Source organism: Phyllobates terribilis, unplaced genomic scaffold, assembly GCF_046119375.1.
Source record: "Phyllobates terribilis strain yellow unplaced genomic scaffold, ASM4611937v1 Scaffold_9__5_contigs__length_417890890, whole genome shotgun sequence".
NCBI lineage: Eukaryota > Metazoa > Chordata > Amphibia > Anura > Dendrobatidae > Phyllobates > Phyllobates terribilis.
The window spans coordinates 380,412,730-380,429,588 of record NW_027362769.1 but is presented as its reverse complement, the minus strand read 5'-3'; the positions used below and the strand labels follow the sequence as shown (position 1 = coordinate 380,429,588).

The 16,859-nt window shown below is 47.2% G+C and overlaps 1 protein-coding gene across 2 annotated transcripts in view; it reads left to right on the top strand.

Moving 5' to 3' along the window:
• Window positions 1-16,859, top strand: part of DRC3 (dynein regulatory complex subunit 3) — a 32,630-nt gene that overhangs the window by 14,012 nt on the left and 1,759 nt on the right. For both annotated transcript variants that reach the window (XM_073648477.1, XM_073648478.1), the window contains exons 8-12: window positions 2,684-2,858; window positions 5,391-5,522; window positions 5,788-5,859; window positions 8,215-8,337; window positions 8,437-8,568. In XM_073648477.1, the coding sequence (XP_073504578.1) occupies window positions 2,684-2,858; window positions 5,391-5,522; window positions 5,788-5,859; window positions 8,215-8,337; window positions 8,437-8,568 (634 nt within the window). The remainder of the gene's footprint in view (window positions 1-2,683; window positions 2,859-5,390; window positions 5,523-5,787; window positions 5,860-8,214; window positions 8,338-8,436; window positions 8,569-16,859) is intronic.

The window sequence follows — 16,859 nt, the reverse complement described above, 5'->3', positions numbered from 1 at the left end:
GACCAGCCTCCAGTTCCTATAGCGAATCAAAGATCGTCCCCCACTTCCTGTAGAGAAACAAAGACCCTCCTCCACTTCCTGTAGAGAAGCAAAGACCCTCCTCCACTTCCTATAGAGAAACAAAGACCCGCCTCCACTTCCTATAGAGAAACAAAGACCCGCCTCCACTTCCTATAGAGAATCAAAGACCCGCCTCCACTTACTATAGAGAATCAAAGACCCGCCTCCACTTACTATAGAGAATCAAAGACCCGCCTCCACTTCCTATAGAGAAACAAAGACCCGCCTCCACTTCCTATAGAGAATCAAAGACCCGCCTCCACTTCCTATAGAGAAACAAAGACCCGCCTCCACTTCCTATAGAGAAACAAAGACCCGCCTCCACTTCCTATAGAGAAACAAAGACCCGCCTCCACTTCCTATAGAGAAACAAATACCCGCCTCCACTTTCTATAGAGAAACAAAGACCCGCCTCCACTTTCTATAGAGAAACAAAGACCCTCCTCCACTTTCTATAGAGAAACAAAGACCCGCCTCCACTTCCTATAGAGAAACAAAGACCCTCCTCCACTTCCTATAGAGAAACAAAGACCCGCCTCCACTTTCTATAGAGAAACAAAGACCCGCCTCCACTTTCTATAGAGAAACAAAGACCCGCCTCCACTTTCTATAGAGAAACAAAGACCCGCCTCCACTTTCTATAGAGAAACAAAGACCCGCCTCCACTTTCTATAGAGAAACAAAGACCCGCCTCCACTTCCTATAGAGAAACAAAGACTCGCCTCCACTTTCTATAGAGAAACAAAGACCCGCCTCCACTTTCTATAGAGAAACAAAGACCCGCCTCCACTTCCTATAGAGAAACAAAGACCCGCCTCCACTTCCTATAGAGAAACAAAGACCCTCCTCCACTTCCTGTAGAGAAACAAAGACCAGCCTCCACTTCCTATAGAGAATCAAAGGCCCGCCTCCACTTTCTATAGAGAATCAAAGACCCGCCTCCACTTCCTATATAGAACCAAAGACCCGCCTCCACTTCCTATAGAGAAACAAAGACCAGCCTCCACTTCCGATAGAGAAACAAAGACCCGCCTCCACTTTCTATAGAGAAACAAAGACCCGCCTCCACTTCCTATAGAGAACCAAAGACCCGCCTCCACTTCCTATAGAGAAACAAAGACCCGTCTCCACTTCCTATAGAGAAACAAAGACCAGCCTCCAGTTCCTATAGCGAATCAAAGATCGTCCCTCACTTCCTGTAGAGAAGCAAAGACCCTCCTCCACTTCCTGTAGAGAAGCAAAGACCCTCCTCCACTTCCTATAGAGAAAAAAAGACCCGCCTCCACTTCCTATAGAGAATCAAAGACCCGCCTCCACTTCCTATAGAGAAACAAAGACCCGCCTCCACTTCCTATAGAGAAACAAAGACCCTCCTCCACTTCCTATAGAGAAACAAAGACCCGCCTCCACTTCCTATAGAGAAACAAAGACCCGCCTCCAGTTCCTATAGAGAAACAAAGACCCGCCTCCAGTTCCTATAGAGAAACAAAGACCCGCCTCCAGTTCCTATAGCGAATCAAAGATCGTCCCCCACATCCTGTATAGACAAAGACCCCCACTTTGGGTAGAGACTAAAGCCCCCGTCTCACATAGCGATATCGCTAGCGATATCGCTGCTGAGTCACGGTTTTGGTGACGAAAGCAGCGACCTCACCAGCGATGTCGCTGTGTGTGACACTTTGCAACGATCAGGCCCCTGCTGTGAGGTCGCTGATCGTTGCAAAGTGTCCTGGACCATTTTTTGGTCGTTGGCCTCCCGCTGGCCAGCACACATCGCTGTGTGTGACCAGCGGGACCAACGATCTGGCTGGTAACTATGGTAAACATCAGGTTACTAGGGGCACGCGCGCACTTAGTAACCCGCTGTTTACCATGGATACCACTCTGCTACGGTGCACGGAGGCTCCCGCGCACCGTAGCAGAGTGGTATCCATGGTAAACAGCGGGTTACTAGGGGCACACGCGCACTTAGTAACCCGATGTTTACCATAGTTACCAGCCTGCTCCTGCTTGCAGCAGGCTGGTAACGGGAGCAGGACATCGTGGAACGATTCTTTCCACGATATCGCTGCTCCCCTGATCGCTGGTGAGCCTGCCTGTTTGACAGCTCACCAGCGATGTATTAGCGATGCAGCAACGATCCCTGACAGGTCGTATCGTTGTCGGGATCGCTGCTGCATCGCTTAGTGTGACGGGGCCCTAAGTCACTTCACTGTAGAGTGACGAAGCCCTGCCCTAACTTCCTGTACAGAGACAATGCCTCACCCCCATTTCCTGTAGAGACAAAGCCCTGCCCCCACTCAGAAGTATTGCACTTGACAGCAGGTTATACAGGAGGGAGACACCTTGTGTTGCTACTTTAGAGGGATTTTTCCGGAGATGAGACATTTGTAGATAAAGGGATTTACGGATCGTCTATTTATCACATCATTTATCACATTAGATCAAGTTGTGTGGCAAGACAGTGACCATTGCAATACTGCGTATTATTCTGGCACCATATGGCGGTACAGTAATTCTTAACTTGATCCCGAATAGTTTTCAGCGCCTGACTTCTCACCTCTTACCCCGTGGTATCAGTGCCATCCGTTCTGCAAGTGCAATTCCTTAACCTGCCCCTCACCTACAGGACAAAGTGTACTGAAATCTGCCAGGATATATTCGACTATGGTCTCAAGCACCACGAGAAGAGAGAAGCAGAGATGGCGGTATTCAACGAATGTCTCCAAGAAGCCGTGACGGAAAACCAGGAGGCCGGAGCCAAGAAAATCCAAGAATTAGAGTCGAAAAATAACGAGGTGCGGAAGAAGTCACCGTCCATCGGGCTCATAATAATGAAGAGTTCTGCAACTTACTATTGCAATTCCTCACTGTTTTCAAGACCTCTGCTTGCTGTCAGCGTGTGCAGACCTGAAACCCAACACATACCTAAACCTTGTCATGGCTGAGGGTTTGCTAAAGTTGCACCCATTTTTTTCTTCCTCTCCTACTTTTACGGCACAATTCAACTGTCCCCGATGTAGTTCTGTGCTGTAGCTCGGGTTGTTCTGTTGCGCTATAAAGTGATAATTGTAGCAGATCCATCCACGCTGTATTATGTACAGTCTTACACCCATTTTTATCTTCCTCTCCTACTTTTACGGCACGATTCAACCGCCCCCGATGCAGTTCTGTGCTGTAGCTCGGGTTGTTCTGTTGTATCATAAAGTGATAATTGTAGCAGATCCGTCTGCGCTGTATTATGTACGGTCTTAAACCCATTTTTTTCTTCCTGCCTTACTTTTACGGCATGATTCAACAGCTTCCCGATGTAGTTCTGTGCTGTAGCTCGGGTTGTTCTGTTGCATCATAAAGTGATAATTGTAGCAAATTCGTATGCGCTGTATTATGTACGGTCTTAAACCCATTTTTATCTTCCTCTCCTACTTTTACGGCATGCTTCAACCACCCCCGATGTAGTTCTGTGCTGTAGCTCGGGTTGTTCTGTTGCGCTATAAAGTGTTAATTGTAGCAGATCGGTCTGCTCTGTATTATGTACGGTCTTACACCCATTTTTTTTCTTCCTGTCCTACTTTTATGGCACGATTTAACGGCTCCCGATGTAGTTCTGTGCTGTACATCAGGTTGTTCTGTTGCGTTATAAAGTGATAATTGTAGCAGATCGGTCTGCTCTGTATTATGTACGGTCTTACACCCATTTTTTTTCTTCCTGTCCTACTTTTACGGAACGATTCGGCCAGGGCCGGCGTCAGCAGCCGGCGCACCCGGGCAAATGCCGGGGCCCTGAGCAGGCAGAGGGGCCCACTGGCGGTCGCGCACCCCGCTGGGCTATGGGCGGAGGAGAGCGGTGTCAGCGCCCGCCCTTCTCCGCCGCTTGCTCAGGGCCCCGGCAGCTGGATACTTACCTCTCCCCGTGCCTCCGCAGATCAGCTGTCTTCCTGCTCTGTGCTCCCTGTGACGTCTCAGGTCAGAGGGCGCGGTGACGTCTTTACACCGCGCCCTCCCCTGAGCCGTCACAGGGAGCGCTGAGCGGGAAGACGCCGACAACGCTGGAGTTCGGACCCGAGCAGCGGGCAGCAGGTAGCAGGTGAGGAGAAGGGAGGTGAGTATTTGATTTTTTTTTTTAATGTATGGAGGCATGGGGCAGTATAAAGAGAAGGGGGGGGACATCCTGCATGGGGCATTATAAAGAGGGGGGGGTGACATCCTGCATGGGGCATTATAAAGAGGGGGGGTGACATCCTGCATGGGGCATTATAAAGAGGGGGGGGTGACATCCTGCATGGAGCATTATAAGGTGGGGAACAGCCTGCATGGGGCATTATAAAGGGGGGGGGCAGCCTGCATAGTGCATTATGTGGGGGGGAACAGCCTGCATGGAGCATTATAAGGGGGGGGCAGCCTGTATAGGGCATTATGTGGGGGGGTAACAGCCTGCATGGAGCTTTAAAAGGGGGGGGGGGGCCTGTATGGGGCATTATGTGGGGGGTAACAGCCTGCATGCAGCATTATATAGGGGCCAGTATCCTGTATGGAGCGTTATAAGGGGACCGGTATCCTGTATGGAGCGTTATATGGGGGCCAGTATCCTGTATGGAGTTTTATAAGGGGACCAGTATCCTGTATGGAGCGTTATATGGGGGCCAGTATCCTGTATGGAGCTTTATAAGGGGACCAGTATCCTGTATGGAGCGTTATATGGGGGCCAGTATTCCGTATGGAGCCTTATATGGGGGCCAGTATTCCGTATGGAGCCTTATATGGGGGCCAGTATTCCGTATGGAGCCTTATATGGGGGCCAGTATTCCGTATGGAGCCTTATATGGGGGCCAGTATTCCGTATGGGGTCCTTATATGGGGGCCAGTATTCCTTATGGAGCCTTATATGGGGGCCAGTATTCCGTATGGAGCCTTATATGGGGGCCAGTATTCCGTATGGAGCCTTATATGGGGGCCAGTATTCCGTATGGAGCCTTATATGGGGGCCAGTATTACGTATGGAGCCTTATATGGGGGCCAGTATTTACAATAGATATTGCTCATGTAATGGAAGAAGTGAAATCTTTGCATTGTACTATATATATATATATATTTCTCCGCCGTATCTCTGCATCATGAATCGTGGTATGTGTTAAAGGGGCCCACTGAGACTCTTTCGCCCGGGGCCCAGAAAAACCTGGAGCCGGCCCTGGATTCGGCCGCCACTGATGTAGTTCTGTGCTGCAGCTCGGGTTGTTCTGTTGCGTCATAAAGTGATAATTGTAGCAGATCTGTCTGTGCTGTATTACGTACGGTCTTACACCCATTTTTTTTTTGTTTTTTTTTGGCAGCTGCTATATCAACTATCCCAGATCACAGAGCAGCAGATTCTGGATGCTAAATCCTTGCAGTACAGTCAGGATGTGGCCCAGCTGATGGACGCACTGTTACATCTGGAGCTACAACTGGTGGATCAGCTCGAGGTAAAAAAAGATGTATCCGCTTATGTAACATAACTATTTTGGTTCCTCTGTTGTTCCTCCGGGAAATAACTGGATGATACCATTCCATCTTGTCAATAAGACGTCCCCGTACCGGCTTCACCTGTATAATCAGCGTTCGCAGTGGGGACGGAAACACTGTGGAAATGGCTCATACATGAGGAACAATAGGAGGAAAATGAGATTCGTTCAGCTACAGCAGCGATGCTTGGGGCCGGTGATAACTTGTCCATTTTGCTTCCTGCAGGAAATCATAAAGGAGTACGAGCGTAATATCGGCGATCTGGTGTCCACGTTCCTGGAAACCGTGCAGAGCCTATATCCTTTCTCAGTCTGCAAAGGGTGGAGGCAGCGAACAAAGTAAAATGAGTCTCTGCCGTGTTTCTCCAAAAATAAGACAGGGTCTTAAATTATTTTTTGCTCTAAAAGATTCGCAAGGGCCTATATTCAGGGGTTTGTCTGCTATTCCATGAACAACAAACTCCAAAAGAAAATGTACATTTAGATAGAATTTATTGAGAAATACAAATTAAAATATAAATATACCAATTAGCCAGTAGATGGCAGCACATAACAAATAATTCATCAAATGATAAGACTTACAATATCCAAAAGGAATTGATACCACATCTGATTGCCATGTACATGTTAGGTAAAATTCCTCTTGGAAATTGTAGGTCTTATGGGGAATGTCGTCACTCAAGCCCCTAAAATATTCCAGATTTGACATGGATTCTCTTCTAATCTATATTCTCTAGAGTAAGAGGCTTTCAGGACAACCTGTCAGAAAACCAATCACTGCTAAATATTCCTTCTCTGAGGACTTAGGATAAGGAGCTCTTGGATTTGCTAATTTCGGTGGAAGAAATTCAGCTAGCGGTGGGGTCAATGTCTAACGATGAGGCCCTTGGTTCATATGGCATCCAGTAGAAATGCATGTCTTTAGAGGAGGAAATATTGAAGCACTATTCGGAAATGATCAATAATACGTTTATATCCGGGGAACTTCCACCATGCTTGTATAAGACGCTGATAGCACAGGCGGTCGGACGATCGCAGCTTCAAGTCCCCTAAGGGAACTATTGAAGTCAGTAAAAATTGTGAAAAAAAAAAATTTTTGAAAAATATAATAAAAAAAAAAAGTTCAAAATCACCCCCCTTTTGCCCCATTGAAAATAAAACAATTAAAAAAAATACACATATTTGGTATCGCCACATTCAGAAATGTCCAAGCTATCAAAAGATAAAAACAATAATCCGATCGGTAAACGGCGTAACGAGAAAGAAAGAAATCAAAACACCTTAATTATGTTTTTTGTCCGCCGCAACATTGCAATAAAAGGCGATCAAAACAACGTATCCACCCCAAAATGGTATCAATAAACATCAGCTCAAGCCGCAAAAAATAAGTCCTCACTCGGCCCCAGATCCCGAAAAATGGAAACTCTACGGGTCTCAGAAAATGGCGACACAAGCAAAATAATTTTTTTCTTACAAACTTTGGAATTTTTTTTTTAATACTTAAATAAAAAATATATATATATATACGTTTGGTATCTGCGAACTCGTAATGACCTGGGAAATCATATTACCAGGTCAGTTTACTATATACTGAAGATGGTAAAAAAAAAAAATATTGTTGAATTGCATTTTTTTCTGCAATTTCACTGCACTTGGAATTTTTTTCCCTGTTTTCCAACCCTCTAGATGGTAAAACCAATGGTGTAATTGAAAAGTACAACTCGTCTCGCAAAAAACAAGATCTCACACTGACATATTGACGGAAAAATAAAAAAAAGTTATTGCTCTTGGGAGAGGGGGAGCAAAAAACGAAGATGAAGGTGAAACTTATTTCTGAGAAAATGCAAATACTTATGTGCATTAAATCTGTACGAGATCATATTTTCTCCAAACACTTGTTAAACATTTTCTTGATTAAAAATAATAAAATAATAATAATAATAATAATAAAATGTGCTTTCTTTACTCACCCTCCCCAGGTTCAATGCAACAGCTCCTGATGTCTCATTGTCTGCAGCGCTGATGTCACATCAACAGCGTGGCAGCCAATCAGTGAGCTCAGCTCTTTGATGGCACAAGCCGATTGGCTGCTGCTCTCTTGACGTAACATCAGCACTGCAGACAATAACAGACCCTGGGAGCTGCGGATTTGGACCTGGGAAGGGTGAGTAATGCATATATTTTTAAAAACTGATTCCGGGGAACAAGGGTTTTCTGAAACAAAGAAACCCCTTTAAATTAAAAGAATATTCTTTTCACATACCTGGCAAGTGCTTATACTTCTGCCATATTACATGAGAAGGAGATAAACTATAAAGCCTCCTATTCACTGACAGCAAGCGGAGATTTAGGAGACAATTGCATAACTTTTCCTTACTAGTAAGTGATCGCTTACATTACAAGGTTTATTGCCTCTCTGAACTTTTTGCTTTTCCTGGAGATAAGCAAGGTAAGCAATGTTTCTGGAGGTCCTCCATATTGGAGATAAAGGATGATAAAGTGGCTGATAACAGGGAACAATAGATAACCTTTAGTTGCTCACCAAATAAAGATATTATAGAGTGAGGGAGGAATAGATAAGACCTGTCCTTGGGTAAAGTGATGGAATTTTATTACCACGTTCACAAAAATTGCCCTGACTCGTCCCCATACAATGGCCCAGATCAGAGACCTGGAGAACCAGCACCACGAAAAGCTCCTGGAGCTGTGCGTCAGCCTGCTGGAACGAGTCCTGAAGGGGGAGATGGACGAAGACGTGACCGATGAACTCCGAGCGGTAATATAATTCTTAGATTTAGCAGTGTAAAGCATGGTGGACAAAGCAGCTAGGCTGAAGTCGCTGCTCGCGGTCACTCACCTTCTACTCTCCTCACAGTTATTTGTAGACAAAGACACCATCATTAATGCGGTCAGCACCTCCCACGACATCCATATGCTGAAAATCGACAACCGAGAGGACGAGCTGGTCACCAAAATCAACAACTGGGCCACAAACCTCATACAAAAGGTGAGATTCTTTGATTTGGGGGTTATACGAGGTTGACCATCAAAAAAAAAAAGTCAGAGATTTATAAAATAGAATTAGACTTACCGGTAATTCGGTTCCTAATAACCACCACGACAGCACCAAAGGAGGATGTCACCCCACCCTAATAGGGACAGGAAACACAAAAAGGTCAAATAGCCCCTCCGTCATCCTCCCTCCAGTGTCTTATAAAGGACCACACAAGTATGGATGCTTCAAATTATATTTATTCAAATTAAATGATTGGCTAACCAAGCCTGGGAGGGAATTACCAGTGCTGTCGTTAGAAACCGAATTACCGGTAAGTCTAATTCTATTTTCTCCAATAACCCCCCATGACAGCACCAAAGGAGGAGTACCAAAGACTCATGTTTAGGGAGGGACAATGGCCTGAAGCACTTTCCGCCCAAAGGCCAAGTCTTTAATGGACATTAAATTAAGTTTGTAATGCTTGGTGAAGGTATGGACCGAGGACCATGTAGCTGCTCTACATATCTGCTCGAGGGAAGCGCTAGCCTTCTCTGCCCAGGAGACGGACATGGCTCTAGTAGAGTGTGCTTTCAGTTTCTCTGGTGGTGAGAGATTTTGGATCTGATATGATTGCACAATTGCTTTCTTGATCCAAGTAGCGATGGTAACCTTTGAGACCTTCTTCCCTCTGTTCTGACCAGATGGCTGAATAAAGAGGTTCTGATCCTTCCTCCAGGCCTCTGTTTTTTGGAGGTAGTGAAGAACAACCCGCCTTACGTCCAAAGTATGGAATTCTTCTTCCCTTTTATTTTTTGGGTCTTGACAGAAGGAAGGAAGAATTATCTCTTGAGACCTATGAAAGTCTGAGACTACCTTTGGCAAGAAAGATGGGTCCAGTTGTAAAATAATCCTATCATCCAGGATTCTCAGATATGGGTCATTCACTGAGAAGGCCTGGATTTCTCCCACTCTCCTGGCTGTGGTAATCGCTACTAGAAATGTTGTTTTCCAGGCTAATTTATCCAGCTCTATTGAGGCCAAAGGTTTAAACGGTGGTAGTGTCAGACCTTTAAGGACGATATTAAGATCCCAGGAGGGAACGTGGTTAATTATTCTGGGACGCAGGCGAGTAGCTGCTATCATGAACCTTTTTACCCATCAGTGTTCAGCTAGGCTTTGGTCGAAATAAATACTCAGTGCCGCGATCTGAACCTTGAGGGTGCTGGGTCTAAGGCCCTTCTCCAGCCCTTCATGTAGAAAATCCAAGATCTGGGTCATGTCAGGATGCCGAAGATCTGGTATATTTGGTTTATACCATGTTAGGAAGGTCTTCCATATCTTGCTGTATATGGAGTTTGTGATTTGTTTCCTACTTTTTTGTAGGGTATGAATTACTCGATCTGAGAGTCCTTTGGCCTTCAGGATTGTGAACTCAGAAGCCAGGCCGCTAGATGGAGGTTCTCTGGATCTGGATGGAGTATTGGACCCTGATGGAGAAGGTTCTTGATTGCTGGCAGAATGAGGGGTCCCTCTATGCTTAAACTGTTTAGTGCACAGAACCAGCTCCTTTTGGGCCAAAGTGGGGCTATCAAAATTATCTTGACCTCCTCGGTCCTTACTTTCTGTAAGGTCTTGGCTAGCAATGGAATTGGGGGAAAAGTGTAAACCAGATGGAAATGCCACGGGTGAGCGAATGCATCTATCCCCAGGCATACGTTGTCTGGATCTAGGGAGAAGTATTTTTTTGCCTTGGTGTTCTGGCGTCTTGCAAAGAGGTCCACCTCCGAACAACCCCATTGTCTGGTCAGCATGTGGAAAATGTCTGAGTCCAGCTCCCATTCCCCCGGATGGATATTCCTTCTGCTCAGAAAATCGGCCTAGATGTTGTCTGAGCCTTTTATGTGCAGACCTGATAAGGAACGAAGATGTCCTTCTGCCCAGAAGAATATTCTTGCCGAGATACTTTTTAGATTCTCGTACCTTGTACTCCCCTGATGGGACAGGTGAACTACGGTAGTCATGTTGTCTGAATAGACATTTACGTGTTTGCCCGTAATGATTGGAGCCGACATTTTGAGTGCCTCCTCCACTGCCTTTAACTCGTGGAAGTTGGAGGATCTCCTGCTGGTCTCTTCTGTCCAGACCCCTTGGAAGGGGGTTTGAGCCACGACGGCTCCCCATCCCGTCTTGCTGGCGTCTACTGTGACTGTTATCAGAGGGAACTGAGACCATGGAACCCCTGTTCCTAGTTTTTTTTGGCTGAGCCACCATGATAGGGATGTCTTCACATAATGAAGGATCATGATCTTCCTGTTTAGGGAGTCTGGGGATCCGTCCCACTGTGCAAGAATATGGGTTTGCAACACCCTGGTGTGAGCCTGAGCCCAGGCTACGGATTGGATGCAGGCTGTCATGGAGCCAAGGGTTGACATATTCGACCTTAGGGACACTCTGTTCAGGGCCTTCAGATTCAATATCTTGGATCTCAAAAGTATCTGTTTGTCTTTCGGTAGGAAGGAGGTTTGTCTGGCGGAGTCTAGTAGAACACCCAGGAAAGTTTTTTCTGTGGCAGGGACCAGGTCTGACTTTTGATGATTTATCGACCACCCTAAAGTGGTCAGGATTTGGATTGTTCTCTGCAGGTCTTCCTGGAGTGATTCCACCGAGGGACCTACTAGTAAGAAGTCGTTGAGGTAGGGAATGATGCTGATTTTTCTTTTCTGATTGAAGCCACTACCTCTGACATAATTTTGGTGAATATTCTTGGTGCTGAGGATATCCCGAACGGCAATACGTTGAATTGAAAATGCAACGTTTGATCCTCTTGAACCACCGCAAACCTTAGAAATTTCCGGTATGTTGGATGTATAGGATGTATAGGGACGTGATAGTATGCGTCCTGTAAGTCGATGGTTGCCATCACATATCCTTGTCCTATCAAGGGAACTGCTGATCTGATAGACTCCATTTTGAATCTTCGGTAGATGATGTATTGGTTTAAGGGTTTCAGGTTTATTATTATTATTCTGTAGGTGCCGTTTGGTTTCTTTATCATAAACAGGCGTGAATAGTGGCCTGTGTGTCTTTCTGTTTTTGGGACCGGTGAAATAGCCCCCAAGGATAGTAGGTCTTAATCTCGGGGAGGTTAGACGAGTTATCCTTACTTTTCTTGGAGGATATGAGGAGAATTCGATCTTTACCCCTTCTTGAATTACCTTCAAGACCCATTGATTGGAGCAGATCTTTTGCCACTGGGGAAGGTATTTCATGATTCGTCCCCCCACTGCTCTGGCGTCACCGCTTCTGTTGTCGCTGTCCTTTTGGGAAAAAAATATTCCTATCTTTCCCTCCTTTGGGGTAGCTCCACCGACCGGACTTGCCTTTCCCTCTGTACTGGGGATTCTGTTCCCGAGGGGGGCGAAAGGGGGTCTTCTTGTAATGTCTGGGTTCAGGCAGGGATTTCTTTTTATCAGCCGCCTTCTCCAGGAGGTCGTCAAGGGCCTGACCAAACATATATTCTCCAGAGAAGGGAATGGAACAAAGTTTTATTTTAGAGGCCACGTCACCGCTCCACGATTTCAGCCATAGTGCTCGCCTTGTGGAGTTCGATAGGACTGCGGCCCTGGCGGTTACCCTCACAGATTCCGCTGAAGCATCCGCCAGGAAGTCAGTGGCTTTCTGCAGTAAAGGTAAGGAAGCTTGTATCTCCTCTCTGGATGTGCCCATAGCTAGGTGCTCTTCAAGCTGGTTGAGCCATCTCGACATGGACCGTGCAACACACGTAGAGACTACGTTTGTGTTCAGAAGGACTGCTGATGTTTCCCAGGATTTTATGAGAAGGCTGTCCATCTTGCGGTCCAGAGGATCCTTTAGTTGCGATGAGTCTTCGAATGGCAATACTGTCTTTTTAGCGACTCTTGCCACCTGAATATCGACCTTAGGTATCTCGGTCCAACATTTTGAGGTTTCTTCATCTACGGGAAACCTGTCTTTCAATTCCGCTGGTGTATTCAGTCGTCTTTCAGGATTTTCCCCATTCTTCCAGGATTAGATCCTGAATGTTTTTATGTATCGGGAACACCATCTTTTTCTTTGAGCGGAGACCACCGAACATCTCTTCCTGGACTGATCTAGAGGGCTTCTCTTCTTCCACTTCCATCGTTCTTCTTACTGCTGTGAGGAGATCTTCCATAAATTCCATTGAGAAATAATATTTCTTATCTTCCAGACCTTCCTCTGCTGGACTAAGTTCACCTTCTTCTATAGGGTCTTCTGGAAGGAACATCTCGTCCTGGGAGTTCGAGTCTTCTTTTTCTTCCAGCGAAATTTTCCTCTTTTCTGCCTTTGGAGGCGAATCAGAAGTGGATCAGGAAAAGGAGGCCAATGAAGACTGAACCTCCTGACGAACTATCCCTTTGATCTCGTCTATGAGGGACCGCTGTTCTTCCCTCAAAATCTTCTCTGTGCATTTTTGGCATAAATATTTTTTGCTTGAAGAAGATAGTTCTTTTGAACATATAGCACATTTTCGGCTAGATTTATTTCGGATCCTTGTCCCCCTAAAAAAGAGGGAGAAGGGTAATTAATGTAACAATTCTAACCTGCACCTAGGAAAGGACCCTCAGTGCCAGACTTACTGGGACTGGAATTGCGCTGGGCTCCGCAGACATGGAGAAGATAGATTCCTGACCATCCAATGTAACAATACAAAACGGATTAGGTCCTACCTTAGATGTCTTCAGTCCAGGGCTATTATATAGGCGACTGGACTCAGCGCTCTCCCTCTTTCCCTGGGGAGGGGGGTGGCAAGGCTCCTCCCCCTTGGTCCAGTTGGTGAAGCAGGAACACCTGTGGGGTTATTATTCGCTTTTTTTTTCTCTCTCTACTGAGAGCCCAAACGGACCGGAAGTGACTCAAGGGACCCTTTTCCGGCGTCCCACGTCACTTTCCGGCCGTTTCCAAGTTACTGCGTTCCAGGGTGGAACGCACACCAGAAGTGACGTTATCGGCGGTCCGCGTCACTTCCGGGATTCAGCACGTGTCTCTCCGCTATGGAGACTGCCGGAGGCTGCCTTGAGAGGGGGGAGGAGCGGGGCTGGAGAGCTCGAGGAGGCCTCCAGCCCGACACCCACCGGACCTTACCCGCAGGCGCGGACTCGGTGGGGACAGGGGTCCCGAGTCCCGGAGGAGACGGGAGCAGCATAAGGGAAGGAGAAGAAAAACTGCCCGGCTTAAAGGTATGCTAGGTGTCTGTCGCCGGCACAGAGCACCCTGGATGACCTCTTCATCCCAATAGGGACAGGAAAAAACACTGGAGGATGAGGGAGGGGCTATTTAACCTCTTTGTGTTCCTGTCCCTATTAGGGTGGGGTGACATCCTCCTTTGATGCTGTCATGGGGGGTTATTGGAGAAAACATGGCTACAGCGCCCCACCTTTCCGCAGGTTATGTGTGGTATTACAGCTGAAGTACCACACACAACCTAGGGGCATGGGTGGCACTGTTTCAGAAAGAAAGCAGCCATGTTTATTTTATTTTTTAAAGGGATTGTCTACTACTTGGACAACCCCTTCTCATTTCCGGTTTCCCCCTTGTAAAATAATAACACCTATACTCACATCCTGTGCTGTTCCATCGGTGCCGGCACTGGTTCTCCCTGTAGCCAGTCAGCGCTGGCTCCACTCTCCCTGTCTTGGGACAAATCACATACATCTGGAGGAGGTGAGAGCTACTTCATCGTTTTTTCCACTGTTACTGGGGCATCATTAAGAGCCTCAGTTACAGAGGAAAAAAGCCCCCTACAGTGACATGAGTTTTTGGCAAAACTGACCTGGCTCAGTTATGATGGCTGAAACCCGGCAATATTGTGAGCACCAGGTCCTACAGAAGCTTTAGCCGAGCAGTTCTGTAAGTACTTAGCACTAAGTGATCACTTTATAGCCGGTGAAGTAGAAGACAGAAGAGGTAATAACCCGTGTCTGTCATCTCCCCAGGGTCCCACAATACAATCATAGGATATGGTCCTGTAATCGCTCCCAGCTTTCTTCACACCGACCGTTAATTCATGGTTCTGTGATCGCGCCCTGCCGTCATCACACAGACCAGTAATTCATGGTCCTGACATCGCTCCCTGCCGTCGTCACACCCACCGGTAATTCATGTTCCTGTGATCACTCCCTGCAGTAGTCACACTCACTGGTAATTCATGGTTCTGTGATCGCTCCCTGCGGTGGTCACACCCAGCGGTAATTCATGTTCCTTTGATCGCTCCCTGCAGTGGTCACACCCACCGGTAATTCATGTTTTTGTGGTCACTCCCTGCAGTGGTCACACCCACCGGTAATTCATGTTCCTGTGGTCACTCCCTGCAGTGGTCACACCCACCGGTAATTCATGTTCCTGTGATTTCTCCCTGCAGTGGTCACACCCACCGGTAATTCATGTTCCTGTGGTCACTCCCTGCAGCGGTCACACCCACCAGTAATTCATGTTCCTGTGATCGCCCCCTGCAGTGATCACACCCACCAGAAATTCATGTTCCTGTGGTCACTCCCTGCAGCAGTCACACCCACCAGTAATCCATGTTCCTGTGATCACTCCCTGCAGTAGTCACACTCACAGGTAATTCATGGTTCTGTGATCGCTCCTTGCAGTGGTCACACTCACCGGTAATTCATGTTCCTGTGATCGCTCCCTGCACTGATCACACCCACCGGTAATTCATGTTCCTGTGATCGCTCCCTGCAGTGGTCACACCCACCGGTAATTCATGTTCCTGTGATCACTCCCTGCAGTAGTCACACTCACAGGTAATTCATGTTCCTGTGATCGCTCCCTGCAATGGTCACACCCACCGGTAATTCATGTTCCTGTGATCGCTCCCTGCAGCAGTCACACCCACCAGTAATTCATGTTCCTGTGATCACTCCCTGCAGCAGTCACACTCACAGGTAATTCATGGTTCTGTGATCGCTCCTTGCAGTGGTCACACTCACCGGTAATTCATGGTTCTGTGATCGCTCCTTGCAGTGGTCACACTCACAGGTAATTCATGTTCCTGTGATCGCTCCCTGCAGTAGTCACACTCACAGGTAATTCATGGTTCTGTGATCGCTCCCTGCAGTAGTCACACTCACAGGTAATTCATGGTTCTGTGATCGCTCCTTGCAGTGGTCACACTCACCGGTAATTCATGGTTCTGTGATCGCTCCTTGCAGTGGTCACACTCACAGGTAATTCATGTTCCTGTGATCGCTCCCTGCAGTAGTCACACTCACAGGTAATTCATGGTTCTGTGAACGCTCCCTGCAGTGGTCACACCCACCGGTAATTCATGGTCCTGTGATCGCTCCTTGCAGTGGTCACACTCACCGGTAATTCATGGTCCTGTGAACGCTCACTGCAGTGGTCACACTCTCAGGTAATTCATGGTTCTGTGATCGCTCCCTGCAGTAGTCACACTCACCGGTAATTTATGGTCCTGTGATCGCTCCCTGCATTAGTCACACTCACAGGTAATTCATGGTTCTGTGATCGCTCCCTGCAGTAGTCACACTCACAGGTAATTCATGGTTCTGTGATCGCTCACTGCAGTGGTCACACTCACCGGTAATTCATGGTCCTGTGAACGCTCACTGCAGTGGTCACACTCTCAGGTAATTCATGGTCCTGTGAACGCTCACTGCAGCGGTCACACTCACCGGTAATTTATGGTCCTGTGATCGCTCCCTGCAGTAGTCACACTCACAGGTAATTCATGGTTCTGTGATCGCTCCCTGCAGTAGTCACACTCACAGGTAATTCATGGTTCTGTGATCGCTCACTGCAGTGGTCACACTCACCGGTAATTCATGGTCCTGTGAACGCTCACTGCAGTGGTCACACTCTCAGGTAATTCATGGTCCTGTGAACGCTCACTGCAGCGGTCACACTCACCGGTAATTTATGGTCCTGTGATCGCTCCCTGCAGTGGTCACACTCACAGGTAATTCATGGTTCTGTGATCGCTCCCTGCAGTAGTCACACTCACAGGTAATTCATGGTTCTGTGATCGCTCCCTGCAGTGGTCACACTCACCGGTAATTCATGGTTCTGTGATCGCTCCCTGCAGTAGTCACACTCACAGGTAATTCATGGTTCTGTGAACGCTCCCTGCAGTAGTCACACTCACAGGTAATTCATGGTTCTGTGATCGCTCCCTGCAGTAGTCACACTCACAGGTAATTCATGGTTCTGTGATCGCTCCCTGCAGTAGTCACACTCACAGGTAATTCATGGTTCTGTGATCGCTCCCTGCAGTAGTC